At 41.8% G+C, this 13,605-nt stretch overlaps 1 protein-coding gene and 1 pseudogene across 2 annotated transcripts; one reads left to right on the top strand and one right to left on the bottom strand.

The window, feature by feature from the left end:
• Positions 1 to 459: 459 nt before the first annotated feature.
• Positions 460 to 9,616, top strand: LOC116391491 (phosphoribosyl pyrophosphate synthase-associated protein 1). 2 transcript variants are annotated; one of them, XM_031862136.1, is made up of 11 exons: positions 460 to 867; positions 1,013 to 1,065; positions 1,391 to 1,457; positions 1,565 to 1,737; positions 1,913 to 2,028; positions 2,142 to 2,197; positions 2,288 to 2,433; positions 3,300 to 3,341; positions 5,400 to 5,470; positions 5,807 to 5,953; positions 6,554 to 9,616. In XM_031862136.1, the coding sequence occupies exons 1-11, from the start codon at positions 785 to 787 to the stop codon at positions 6,710 to 6,712; spliced, it is 1,113 nt and encodes a 370-aa protein (XP_031717996.1). In that variant the 5' UTR covers positions 460 to 784; the 3' UTR covers positions 6,713 to 9,616. The 2 variants fall into 2 exon arrangements, with proteins under 2 accessions (XP_031717996.1, XP_031717997.1); XM_031862137.1 differs by lacking the exon at positions 3,300 to 3,341.
• A 603-nt stretch (positions 9,617 to 10,219) lies between these two features.
• LOC116391492 (GTP-binding protein Rhes pseudogene) lies at positions 10,220 to 12,077 on the bottom strand (annotated as a pseudogene).
• Between the last annotated feature and the right edge of the window lie 1,528 nt (positions 12,078 to 13,605).

The raw sequence follows: 13,605 nt of genomic DNA, 5'->3' as shown, positions 1-13,605 counted from the left end.
CTTAAACACATTAAAGAAAATGATCTTACATGGACACATTGGTATTAAATCAGCAAGAAATATGAAATAACATGTTTCAGTGTGCTACACAGTTCGACTTTAAGCATTTTCAGATGAGGATGAGGAGGGCTACTCCTGTGGTTGCAAAAATAAGTCAAAGTTGAAGACAGCCTGTCCTCTGGCGAGACTGGTAGACTCAGAGATACTGTCCCTGGTACTGGTGTGGTTAGGAGCCCCATGCCTCCATTATTATCATAATTATTAATAGCAAAAACAACAACAACAACAACAACAGTCATGATAATAATAACAATAATAATACTCTTTATTATGATCTAATAGTCTTTAAATGACAAAACTGTCATAACGCCATGTTGTTACACCTGGGACAGTAGGTGGCGGCATGCACCGTTAAACGTTGGTTTGTAGTCTGCCGTTAAATTGAATAAGAAGAAGAAGACGTGACTCTCATTAGACGGCTCTGGTGCTAGCTACCAACTAACAGTATCAGCCGTTTGTCCGCAAACAATCGGACAAATTGGTTGAAGAAAGACCGCGATTAAAATAGATTTTGTAGCTGCGCTGTAGCTTAAGTTTATGTCACACATTGAAGGTTATTTTGTGTAATTAGCTCACTTAGCAGGCTATTGTGCGGTAGCTAGCTGGCTAGTTAGCTCAAGACAACGTCATAAGAAAGAAAGTGGGAAACAAACGTGGTGGCGCATTGATTAAAGCTGCCGCTTTTGGCTGTCTGTCTGTGAAACAAACCACCAGCAGTGCCAGAATGAATATCGCTAAAAGTGGTTATCGCGTCTTTTCCGCAAACTCTTCTGTAGCGTGCACAGAATTGGCCAAGAAGATAACGGAGTAAGCACAACTGAACATTTCTGACATTTTATTCTAACGCTACTGACCGCTAATTTTAGCTAGTGTCTGCATGAACGAATGAATGAATCATTACTTTCCACAATTGGCTACATTCTGTCTGTAAATGTGTGCTCGTGCTTCACAGGCGGTTGGGAGTCGAACTGGGAAAGTCGGTGGTCTTCCAGGAGTCCAACAGAGGTGAGGGGAGCAAACGGTTAACATACATGTTCACTTTGATGTTTTTAAAGATGTTGGCCCGGGATGACTATTGAATGTTTGAGCATGTTATGGAAGTTTAGAGTTATTTTTGAGGTGAAGATGTAGCATCAGGAAAATGCACCGAGTCCATTTATTATCAGGCCATATCATTTTAAATTTGGATTTGCATATATCTTCCTTCAATCGTTCTATCAGCTCATTATGAAATAAAGCTCTCATCAGGTTTGATAAATAACTGCTCAACATGACGAGCAAAGCCCCGATCCAGTAACTGATTGCGACTTAATTCTTTCCATCACAACAGAAACTAGAGTGGATGTGAAAGAATCCGTTCGAGGACAAACTATCTTCATCATCCAGACCATACCGCGGTGAGTTCAATGTCTGACTTCTCCACAAATCACCACATCTGCAAGTGTGTCAAGGTTTTTATGCAGTCACTAGCTAAAGTCTAAATGTTTTATTATTTTTTTTCCAGAGATGTCAACACGGCCATCATGGAGCTGCTAATTATGGCCTACGCCCTCAAGACGTCTTGTGCAAAGAACATCATCGGGGTCATTCCTTACTTTCCCTACAGCAAACAGTGCAAGATGAGGAAGAGGGGCTCGATAGTCAGCAAGTTGTTAGCGTCAATGTTAGCGAAAGCAGGTAAGGAGAACGACATGAACGTCAACCTGTGATTTGTGTGCCTTCTCTTCATCAGTGGTGTTGTGTTTGCAGGGATTTATTTGATTTGTTCACTCGGAACATTGATCTCATTGTTGACGGTGAAATAGCTTGTTAATTGGGAGGACGACCGTTAATCTGTCTTCTTCCCCAAAAGGACTAACGCACATCATCACCATGGACTTGCACCAGAAGGAAATCCAGGGCTTCTTCAGCTTTCCAGTGGACAACTTGCGTGCCTCCCCTTTCTTGATTCAGTACATCCAAGAAGAGGTGAGCAGCCCGTTGGGTTGTCTAATGTGTGTGTTTGAGTGTAGGCGTTGGTAACCCCACCTATTGGCCCAATCAGTCTCATATAAACACTGTTCTTTTCTTTGTCCCGTCAGATTCCTGATTACAGAAATGCCATCATCGTGGCAAAGTCCCCGTCAGCAGCTAAGAGGTAGCCTATGACTTTTTTTAGTATATAATTTGCTATTTATGTGACTAAATATGTGTGAATAGGCATGTTTTCTCTGTTTTTTGTCTCCAGGGCTCAGTCCTATGCAGAGCGCCTGCGTTTGGGTCTGGCTGTGATTCACGGCGAGGCTCAGTGTTCAGAGTCGGACATGGCCGATGGAAGACACTCGCCACCGTGTGTACGCAACACCACAGGACACACCGGACTGGAGCTTCCTCGTAAGAACAACAACTCGCATTCTGTTTCTATTATTGTATTTATTTTTGTTGCAGATTTATAGGTTGATAGATAAACATATCCCTGTTAATTGTTTCTCACAGATTCCTTTTTCTTTGTCACACCATGCTCAAACTCAGCCAGACATTTCTAATTATTTCTGCTAGTGTACGAAGCTTCACTGCATTCATAATACATATCCTGCCGACAACCCGATACAGCTTTTGTTTGTGCTAACCTGTGTCGAGCTGACGATTCTGCCGTTTCTCACTCATCCTCCCAAGAACTTGATTTCCTGTGCCACTGCACGTTTTTAATTCCAACAATATGCCACATCTACTCATGCTGCATCCTCCGCCAGCTGCAACTCCTAACTTGCAGAGAGTGACGTGCTTAAAAATCCTAGAATCCTAGTCCATGCCCATTTGTTGGCACATGCCGTTATTTATCTTTGGTGAGAAATACTAGCGTGACTCTGGCTCATAGCTTTCAACATGTGTGCAGTGTTAATTCCTGGTAAGGCCGGTTCAATGGTTCAGTCTGAGAAGATATCCAGTGATTGTGTCATTGGCAAATGACTCCGACGTATTTGTGTTCATTTAATTATTCAGTGAAAATATTTCTTGTGTTTCTATTCTCACCCTTGACTTAAAACATCCTCCGATGGAACAATGACTTGCTCTTTAATTAATTGAAAAGGCATAAGTTTAAACATAACGAGTCTGATTTTTGTTGCCGTGAAACATTTAAACTTTCCGTCAAAACTAGTCAGAGGATTTTCCAAGTCTTGGCCTCATGTGTTTGTCATGTGAAATATTTGTGCATTTTTTTTTTTTGTGTTAACGTGGTGTTTATTTGTTGGTAATAGCAGGCAAACAACAAGCTCCGTTCCCCGGCATAGAGCTCCCAAGTACGACCGTAAACATAACTTACATCTATGAAATGACTCCTCTTCAAATGGTTCCTCAGTTGGTGCATGTGTAGAAGGGTTTGTGTTGCATCTTGTGGAATTCCAGTCTGCATTCTTGAAGGGGGTGTTGGTGAAAAAGTGCACAGACTTGATTGTTTAGTGCGCAGACAGTTTGCATTGACGAAACCTTTTCAATCAGCAGCTGTACAGTGTGCTCCACGCTCTCTGCTCGCTGCATGGCATGCTGACTCACATGTTCACTGCACCTTCTAAGAGTCCAGACAGTCGTTCTACAAGATGGGCCAAACGCCTCTTTGTTTTGTGTTCTGATTTTATTTTGAAATCCATGAATCAAAACAGACTTTTTTTTATTTATTTTTTATTTTTTTATTTTCCTTAAATATCTGGACTCATCTTTGCCAATCAACACATGGTGCCCCCGTATGAAGCCCAGTGTCAAACAGCTGGTTAACTGTTGATCCTAACTGCATGTGATGAGAACAACAAAGCATGCTAATGAAAGCTAACAGCTAATGGTGGCAAGCAGAAACGTAACCAATGGGATTGTTGGAATGTTTAAGCATTGAATTAAAGTCAAATCAAAGTTTTATATTGCTACTTCACTGATAATATTTATTACAATAACATCGCATTCTTAACTTGTTGTTGAAATTTGCTGATGACATCATTTAAGCTATTTAAATCTATTGGTGGTAATGTTGATGAAACTAATTTCATGATATCTGACCAAACATTTCTCAGCAAGCTGTAAAAACCAGATGATGTTTTTAGTGTGTGTGTGTGTGCACTGCTAACAACATGGCTTTTGTTGTTTCTGGTGACTAGAGCGTGTGAATGTGACACTGCTAGGTTCTCTGATGCTGTGGGACTCCCGGTGTTGTGCAAGGCATGCTCCTCCTGTCTCTGCTTCTCTATACTTTCTCCTTCACAATCGGCTCAACTGGCTGATTGTTTACCAGTTGATTGTTTCCTTCTACCCTTTGAATAACTACGTTTACATGCACAACAAAATGTCCTTTGCTGATGCTTCTAGAAGCATCACATTATGTGTTCCAAAGAAGTGTTTAAGCGGTCATTTAAATATGCGTGTGTAGAGCCATTTATTTTAGTTGTAGGGTAAATGCACACATTATTGAGTCTGTCACAAGGTGGAGACTGTTCATGTTGTCTTCAACATGTTTTAATGTCTCTAGTTGTGACCGTTGATGTGCCTCTAGCAAAAGGAAACGTTGCATGGTCTTTTTCATCAGCAACTAAACTTCCAGGACACCAGAGTGTTTACAGCTCGTTAAAATCAAAGTAACGTTTGGGGTCGGATAGGATTGATGTTTATACGCCCTGCATTATGATGGTGGACAGCCACCTGGCTCACAAGTACTCGCATGACTAATGAATGAAGATGATATGAATAATGGAGTCATAGCTTGTTTGGCGGAGTATTGTGTGCATGTAAAAGTAGTTGCTGCCAGCAGCGATGTTCGACTGAGGACTGACCCCAGAACATTGCCAAGTGTTTCTTCAGAAACCCTCATCAGTGCTTGTCAGCCACTGTTATCTTGTGTGAAATAAGACTGTCTGGTCCATATGCACACTGCTGCCATATGCCTGCCACGGCCTGAGGTTGTGTGTGTGTGTGTGTGTGTGTGTATGTGTGTTCAGGCAGTTGTGCATTGCCCTCTGATTGGGTATTCTGGGCAGAAAACCCGGTCATTTGAGTTTGCATGGCATGTGCTGTACTAAGTTTGGCATTTCAGTCTCTTACCCTCTTAGGGGGGGGGGGGGGGAGGTGGGGTACAATGGGGGGAAATAATCGAAATTGTTTGCCATTTTTAATTTATTTACAGCAATGTGTTAATCTAATGTAAATTCTACAAATCATTTGCATAATTCAGGGTGCAGTTTTTGCCTAAATCGCAAAACTCTTTTCTCAACCCAATTTACCCAATCTACTGAGATCTATCTTCAACAAGATGAAACGTGGCACTCGTGAGCTTCCCAAAGTGCTCTGGCAGGTAACCGCTCTGCTTTCCTTTTCAGTAATGATGGCCAAGGAGAAGCCTCCCATCACTGTAGTCGGAGACGTGGGGGGGAGGATCGCCATCATCGTGGTGAGATGCTGTGATTATAACTTTTTATAATTCTCATTTATGGCATTTTAATTCACAGGCAATAAAACATACAGATGCTCGATTCAGTGAAAACAGGTGCTTTGCTGCTGTTTTCCAGCTGATGGTGGCTAACGATGAATTTTCATGTATAACTGACAACACTGAGTCAACACACTGACTTGATGTTTTGGCATTTCCTGTTATCCCATAACTCTTATTTATGGCCACTATAAATAGTGTTGTTCATAAGTTCCTGCCACCATCCTCTACGTCATGGTACTGTAGGTCAGCCCACTGATCAGAGACACCACGACATCTTTCCTTTTCTTCTTCCAGGACGACATCATAGATGATGTCGGGGACTTTGTTGCCGCTGCTGAGATCCTGAAAGAGAGAGGAGCCTATAAGATTTACATCATGGCCACACATGGCTTACTGTCTGCTGATGCTCCACGCCTCATCGAGGAGTCGGCCATCGATGAGGTAAGGACGCCTCAAACTGTTTAATCAGTACAAGTAGTTCTTCTGATTCATACTGTACATGATCAACATGGAAGCTAGAGAGGTAACGGGTGAGACTGTTCCCCTTCAGCGCTCATTCTTTATCAACACAATGTAAAAGATGATACTTCCTCCTGATGGAGTTCTCAGCTGCATTAACTTTTACTAGAGGATCATTGTATTGCAGTTGTATTTCTGTAAACTTTTAGTGTCAATTTTCACTTCCTACAAACTATCCAGTGTTCAGAAAACAATCGTTAGTCAAACTTTCTTTGCTTGCTGGAGTCAAAAGTTGTAAAATGTCCTCAGTTTATCTCTCTATTTAAATGATGTAAGCCACGTGCACACTAAGAGTTCACAGGTGAAGGAGGAAATAAATGACTACGCAAGTGTTGTTTTTAAACAATAGTGTCTTGAGTTTCCTCATGACTTGAATCCTGGTGTCACTATGCCATTTTAAAAAAAGAAGGGAAGAAAAAAAGAAAAAAAAACCTGTTCAGCCCGACAATAAACTGCACCGCTAAACTGCTTTTTAGTTTGATTGAACAGCGTCTCAACTCTCTGTGATCATTCAACCCTCAGGTGGTGGTGACCAACACGGTGCCCCATGAAGTACAGAAGCTACAGTGTCCCAAGATCAAGACTGTGGATGTGAGCATGATACTGGCCGAGGCCATCCGCCGCATCCACAACGGAGAGTCCATGGCTTACTTGTTCCGCAACATCACGGTGGACGATTAGAGCGAGTCGGAGAGAGGGCGAGGTGGGTGAGACGATGACTGAAGACGGGTGCTGTGAAGATAAATATGCTAACGTGTTTTGTGTCAGGATTACATGTTTCCCAATTCATTGAAGGAAGTTCAAATGTTAAGAATTACCCAAAGTTATTTAAGCTAAAGGTGTCAACATGTGTTGAGAAATGAGAATGAGAAATCTTGTTCTTTTTGAGAAAAGATGATAAAGAAGCAAACGAATGACTTTCACCTTTTGATGCATTCTGTCGTATTTCGAAGCCGCTCCTCGGCCCGCTGCTCTCGCTGCTTTTCCAACTTGAACAAAAGATTTGTATTTACATAAAAGTTGCTTAGTCATGCACTGCGGTACCTCATAACTAATGACTGAGAGAAAGATGTCTCTAGTAACAGGACTATATGCTCTACCAACCATTCTAAAAGGCTCCTGCCTGCACTCATGATCCGGCTGCTCTGTGATGTCTTTGCGTTTAACGGTGGTGTGTTGTTTCCAACCTCAAATACAATGTTGGACAAACTCCGGCTCATTGGTGCCCAAATAACGCAGCTGTCTTTGCACCACTTGTGGGAATGTTTGGTAGAATGTCCGATACGACGCAACAAGGTTCTCAACATCTGTAGAAATGAATGAATCATCGTTTTATATTATGTATATTAGGGGGTCAGTTCAGCAAAATATATTCTCCTATTTCCTCTGAGAGTTATCTCCGAGGAGAGTTTTGGTTTATTGCTGCGTCTGTGCTTCCTGCTGTTAACTGAGTACAGTTGAGTTTAATGTCATTTAATTTATGAGGCTCAAATGATCAATATGCTTTGTTTGAAAATAATTGACACTGGATATAATCTACAATGTTCACAGTGATGTAACTTTAACATTTCTGTAAAGGTGACTAGTTAAAAGATTTAAACACCACAGATGAAGAAACATGGGTAACGTATACTGTAGCACTGTTTGATTTGTATTATTACGATTATTTCCTTATTTGGATGGACTGACCCTTTAATAATCTCTCTCTAGCAGCTGACTGAACAGAGCTATTCTAACATAGTGCTCATTTAAGGGCTGATGGTGTAAACTGTGACACATAAAAAGCCAAAAGGACACCCCTCGTTATAGCCAATTAACTACAAACCACGAATACTAAACATCACTGCCGGGTTTCTTCGTGTATTTCTTTAGTTTGTGTTTTTTAAGGAGGATTTCCTTCATTTAAGTGCTTGAGTGAACCTCCGGCTGGGTCTTCCTCATCATCGCAGTGCTCTCGTTATCTGCTGATGTGACTGAAAGGCTGCTTGTGTACTTTAAACTTAATTCTCCCGGCTGGAGGTTAGCGGCAGTAATCCACAGTACATGACCTTTTCTAAATGCAAGAAGCAGCCAAGTTCTCAATCTGAGAATTCTTCATTTTGAGATTTGTATTGCTCGTGTATTAAGTGCATTACAGTAACCAGCATTGAATTCTTGAAACCCGAGTGTGTCACCAGCACTTGAACGTACCAGACAAATTGTCCAACAATAAAGTGAATGATATGTTTTTAGTAAATTGGCACTCACCCTCAGTGTGGTGTTGATTATCTACATAAAAACATCTCTTAGTAAATGTCAAAGTGATGCTTAAGATGAAGTTGGTGTGTTTCTATACTGATGCAGCCTTTTGCTCAGGGAGATGTACTTATTAATAAGCCAGTGCACCATTATTTCTTCTTCTGTGTGTTTGTTCCGATTCTAAAACGTCTGTCTTCTATTCAGCAGAACTGTTGCCTTTGCTTTTTACCGTATATTTTAGTTGTGGACACTGGATTTCTCCTGAGGGCTGTTTGAGAGCTCGATGCTCGCGCTGGTGTTGTGTTGGAGGTTGTCGGTATCACATGCTGTTGCTGTGCAGTCTGAAATGTTCCCCGTCGTTGGTGTACTTCATCACGTCTTCTCTGTGTTTGCTTGTCTGTGATGTTGAGGACGTATGATTTTAGACGCTCTCACCTCTCTGTGTAGCTCGACGGCGTTTTGTCTGTGCATCAAAATAAAACCGCTGCCTCTTGCTGTGCCTCGTCTCTGACAAATAAGGAACCTTATATAAAAAGCACGACATGTTTAGACTGTTTGCTACTTATTGCTTTAAAGTCGGATGTTATTAGGCTGGAGTTTGGAATAGGGATCTTTTCTTCAAAGAACATATTAAATTGTTGCATTAATGTGACGGAAGACATCTAAATCTTAGACTATTTAATCCTATTTCTATCAAATATTGATTTTGATCAGAAATTTTAAGATTTCAGAAAGATTCATAGACTAAATGTTTTATTTCAGTGCAGAAAAATTAGCTTTTCCTCTTTATGTTGGATGCTCTGAATCACATTTTAATTTGCTAACCTTATTGTTTTAAGCAGTCTTAATGTAGACGGTTATCTGCAGATAATTGAGCACAGCTGAAAAGGTAATAAGAGTCAAATGTAACTCAACATGTAAAACACTGTATAGGTATATGAGAAGCCTATCTTTGAGTTAGACATTCAGTGCTACAGTACATCGACGTAAATCAAAGCACCAGATGTAGAGATGGTCAGAGATCTTATACTTGTTCAGAACTTCTCAGGTACCTGAACAACACTGAGGAGCTTTGACCAAGTCTAGGAGCAGAGACGAACCCGGAAACACTCATTTATGGCAGTAATTCCAAATTCTGCTTCAGTCGGTCTCTGAAACTAATCTGTTGTCTACGTTTCTTCATCACATGAGTTATTGGAATGGTTTTCATTCCCTACAGCCGGTCTATGCTGAATGGAAAGTTGAGTTCTCACCTGAGCTTTAAGAAGACGGTGTGCCTCTCCGCGTCCGTCCGTGTTCCGAAGCGACCGGTTTGTGTTCTGCTGTGGACCGACCGACGACGGCAGTTTAAACAAAGAGGAAGCAGAGATCTGATAATCACAGGTCACTTCCTTTTCTGATTCGGTAGAAACAATGCACCTTGTATCTGGACACTTTTGGAAAGAGGAAGCATACCTTTTATTTTGTCTCCCTTTCTGGGCCTCTGTGGCTTTTTAACAGCCTGGAAATGTTACCAGCACTTAAGGGCTCTTAAGAGAACATCGATATGTCATTAACAGAATATACTGATCCATTCAACCATGTTTTATGGCAGGTAGAGAGTATGTTGTTTTTATAAACTCAAAGTACTTTAAATTGTATGTTTTCAAGTAAAAAAACAGCATTTTCAGTAGTGCTTTAAGTGACTGTAGAGTTACATGAATCATGTTTTAACTCTCGTGTATTCTAGCAGTCACTGCAGACTGAAGTGGAGGAAGCATAATAGTTCTCTTGGTTCTGTTATTTGTTTTGTCATATTATTTGAAAGGACCCGCTTCCTCATATTGACGCATGGAGAACATTCATCAAATGCCTGCTTTGTTTGTAAATATTGACCACCGGGGGGCGTCGCAGCACAGAGCCATGTGTTGGACCAATACAATAAATCCATAATTGACTTTATTTCACCAGGATATTAACCACTTATTTTAAACACTGCTTTCAGGGGATTTATTTGGTACATGCATTACAACCAACACCGATCACTTTAAATACAGACAGGCTGGTCAAGTGTTGCAGCATTTCCTGCTTTTATACTTTTTAAAACTTACACTTCTGGTCGGACCAGCTCTGTTATCAAGATAAGTATCGTCACTCTGCAACGTGTAGTAGAATTACAGCCATCGAACACGCCATTTAAAGAACAGATATGCTGTGGCAGAATTACTTATTATACAAGTGTCTGCACAAAACAATTTAAAAGTCCTTCGATCCAAACTGTCTTTATTTGAGCTTTGTTTTACTTTCATTACCTTTCAGTGTGGGCTGTGAACTTACTCTAGAACATACCTCAATCATTTCCCAATGTCTATATGCCCCCCCCCCCACACACACACACTTCCTTTTTGGCTGCTCAGAAAAAAACTAACCTGCAAAAGCAAAGTGAAATAACATCAATGTGACTGGAGGTATTGGCAATGTTTTTTTTATTTATTTAACTTGACATAAGCACTGAATAATATATCAACTATCCCCTTGGTCTTTGTGCTTTTATTGTGAAAAGGAAATACCATTTAAATTCTCCCACTACAAAACCAATATTTATTAGTCAGACATATAACGCCAGCAAGTATGTATTCAAATAATAATTCACAACATAATGTTTGATGTGCTTTCACAATATGAAGCGTTCTGTCTTATGTAAATACACTTTTGCATAAATACCCATCACTTCACAGTTATTGCACATTTTTAACACCAACAACGCAAACACTTGAAGATGAAACCTGACGTACATCTGAGTGAAAACTGAGCGTCATGTCAGACATTCTCATTATTCAAACGGTTGTTCAACTACTTCTGTCACGTCTGTTCGGTGGTATCTGCTTTCATGGTTACGTGCCCGTCCTCACTGCAGCATCTTGATGCCTCCAGTGGTTTTGCGGGTTTTCATGCCAAGCTTTCAAGCCTGATGCATAGTTAACAGACCTCAGTGTTTCAGAGTGTCAACACTGTCTCTGGGTAGGTATCTCCCCACCAACAAAGCCCTCTCGGTCTCCTTTGGGCGGTTTTCTCTCCGTCTCTTCAGGCGTCGTTGCCTCCTCGTCTCTATGCAATGAGGCAGCTCTCGTTCTTGTTTAAAGGAGGTCGTTTGCCGCTCTCCTTGGGGATGGTTTCCCGTCTCCGGCACAGTGCCGGGCTGAACCGACTGGGCAGGTTGGCCTGCAGCAGCAGCTCTCTGAAAGCCTCCAGCACGTTGATGTTGTCTTTGGCGGAGGACTCCAGGAAGCTGTGGTTCCAGTCCAGCTCCACCGTGGACAGCACGTCCTTGCTGAACACCTGGCGCTCGTTGTGGCGGTCTATCTTGTTGCCGATCACCACGATAGGCGTGTACTTGTCCTCTTTGACCTCCAGGATCTCGTGTCGCAGACTCTTGACCGCTTCCAGGGATTCGGGGTCGTCCACGGCGTACACCAGCGCGAAGGCGTCGCTGCTCTGGATGGAGAGCTTGCGCATGGCGGGGAAGGAGTAGCTGCCGCTGGTGTCCATGATGTTGATGGTGACTTTGACACCCGCCACCTCGTACTCCTTCCTGTGGAGCTCCTCCACTGTGCGCCGGTGCTTGGGCTCAAAAGTGTCTTTGAGGAAGCGTTGGATGAGCGCCGTCTTCCCAACTCCAGCCGCTCCCAAAAACACGAGACGCACCTCTGTCTTCTCCTTCACCTCAAAAGACATGATGAGGTCTTCCTGTGGATCCTTGGCGGAGACCTGTTCTGATGTCAGTGATGGAGCTGGATGCAGTTCCTGTTGAGGATGATGATGATAGCAGGTGCATGCGAGTGTGCCTGTCAGGGCTGCACTTTTTTATTTATGTTCACACATCACCTGCCCCCTTCTGCTCTCAGCCAATCAGGAGAGGGCAGCATCTCCCGCTCCCTGAGCTTGCAGCAGCCAATCACAGACACTCATGCAAAACAAGAAGAGTAAGGGTGGGAAAAAAAATGTACGAGAGAAGTGCTTTTACTTAAGTGTGTGTGTGTGTGTGTAAAATGCAGACTTCAGAGTCATGGATAGTTTTGACTGAAGAGCAGCGATGGTGCAGTCTGTTTAATACTTACTGTCATAAATGAATCAGCCATGAATCATTCATCTCACACTTTGATCAATGCTTGTGAATCAGTTACAGTAGTTAGTTAAATGTGCAGATGTTTGGATACGTGCTCGGATCATTAAAGGAACTACAGTGAAGCATTTGTTTGAAACAAATGAGCAAATCAATTCAATCATGAAATATACAATTCAACATTCTGTCAAAGTTCCACATCGATGAGGTAAATATGATTTGTTACCTTTTTCTATGGAGACAGCCGTTGACAAAGCACCCTCGGTCTCATTTGGTAGCTGGTCTGAGGATCTTCATGACATCTTCCTCCATCTGCTGATGAAGATCTGGTGGTGTGATCGAAAGCTCCAGAAGAGCTGCAACGTTTTTTGCGGAGGTTGTTTTTGTCAAATGAAGAGGAATCTGTTTTCCAGTCACGGGCACGTTTGCGTTTTAAGGGTCAAATTTAGGAAAAGTATACAGAATAAATACTCTATAGAACTATTACTTAACCCTCTCTGAAGATGTTGAACCAGCTTGTACTTTTAAAGTTTAATAAAAATAAAAGAGAGAATCGTTCAGTCATTTAGTTTGGATGACACAGATGCAGGCTGCCCCGGCAAAAACACTGCCAATCATTTGCTGTTGATGTCCACAATAAAATGTCATTTATCCCAGTGAGACTGTTCAGTTGAATATAAACAATCTCACTTTCCACAAGGAGAGATGCAGTGCAGTCACTTTAGACCATTAATGCTAATAGTACACTCACAAAGTGAGATGTCTTATGTCATCCGACACTCTGCTCACATGTCATGAGGCGGCAGAGACAGATGTTCTGATCCTCTAAGGAAGGAGTGTGTTTAATATCATTGTCTCCATCATATTACACTTATTATCATCGTACAGAGATCTCTCACACGCTCTCTGTGTTTGTTGCTAAGATACCACCGAAGCCATTACCCGAGCTAAAAGGGATTCATGAGTAGATATGTGCACGTTATTATAGCCGTCATTCATTATGAGTCCAACTGTTCCCTCTGGAGAACGGCAATGGGGTACATTGGCTAATTAGGCGTATCGAAAGCACACTTCATGTCCCCATATTTCAACACATTGTGTGATTTTTGAATTATTGTGAAACGTGAGTTCCTCTTGGCTCGTTCAGGTTGGTGTGTCTGTGCCAAGATTATATATATATATATTCAAACGGATCACATACCCGTGTGTTCATTATTCAGATGTGTTTAAATCT

This window comes from Anarrhichthys ocellatus, unplaced genomic scaffold (genome assembly GCF_004355925.1).
Source record: "Anarrhichthys ocellatus isolate YVR2014 unplaced genomic scaffold, GSC_Weel_1.0 scaffold26, whole genome shotgun sequence".
NCBI lineage: Eukaryota > Metazoa > Chordata > Actinopteri > Perciformes > Anarhichadidae > Anarrhichthys > Anarrhichthys ocellatus.
Note: the sequence above shows the minus strand (reverse complement) of the source record. Positions and strands in the feature narration are given on the sequence as shown.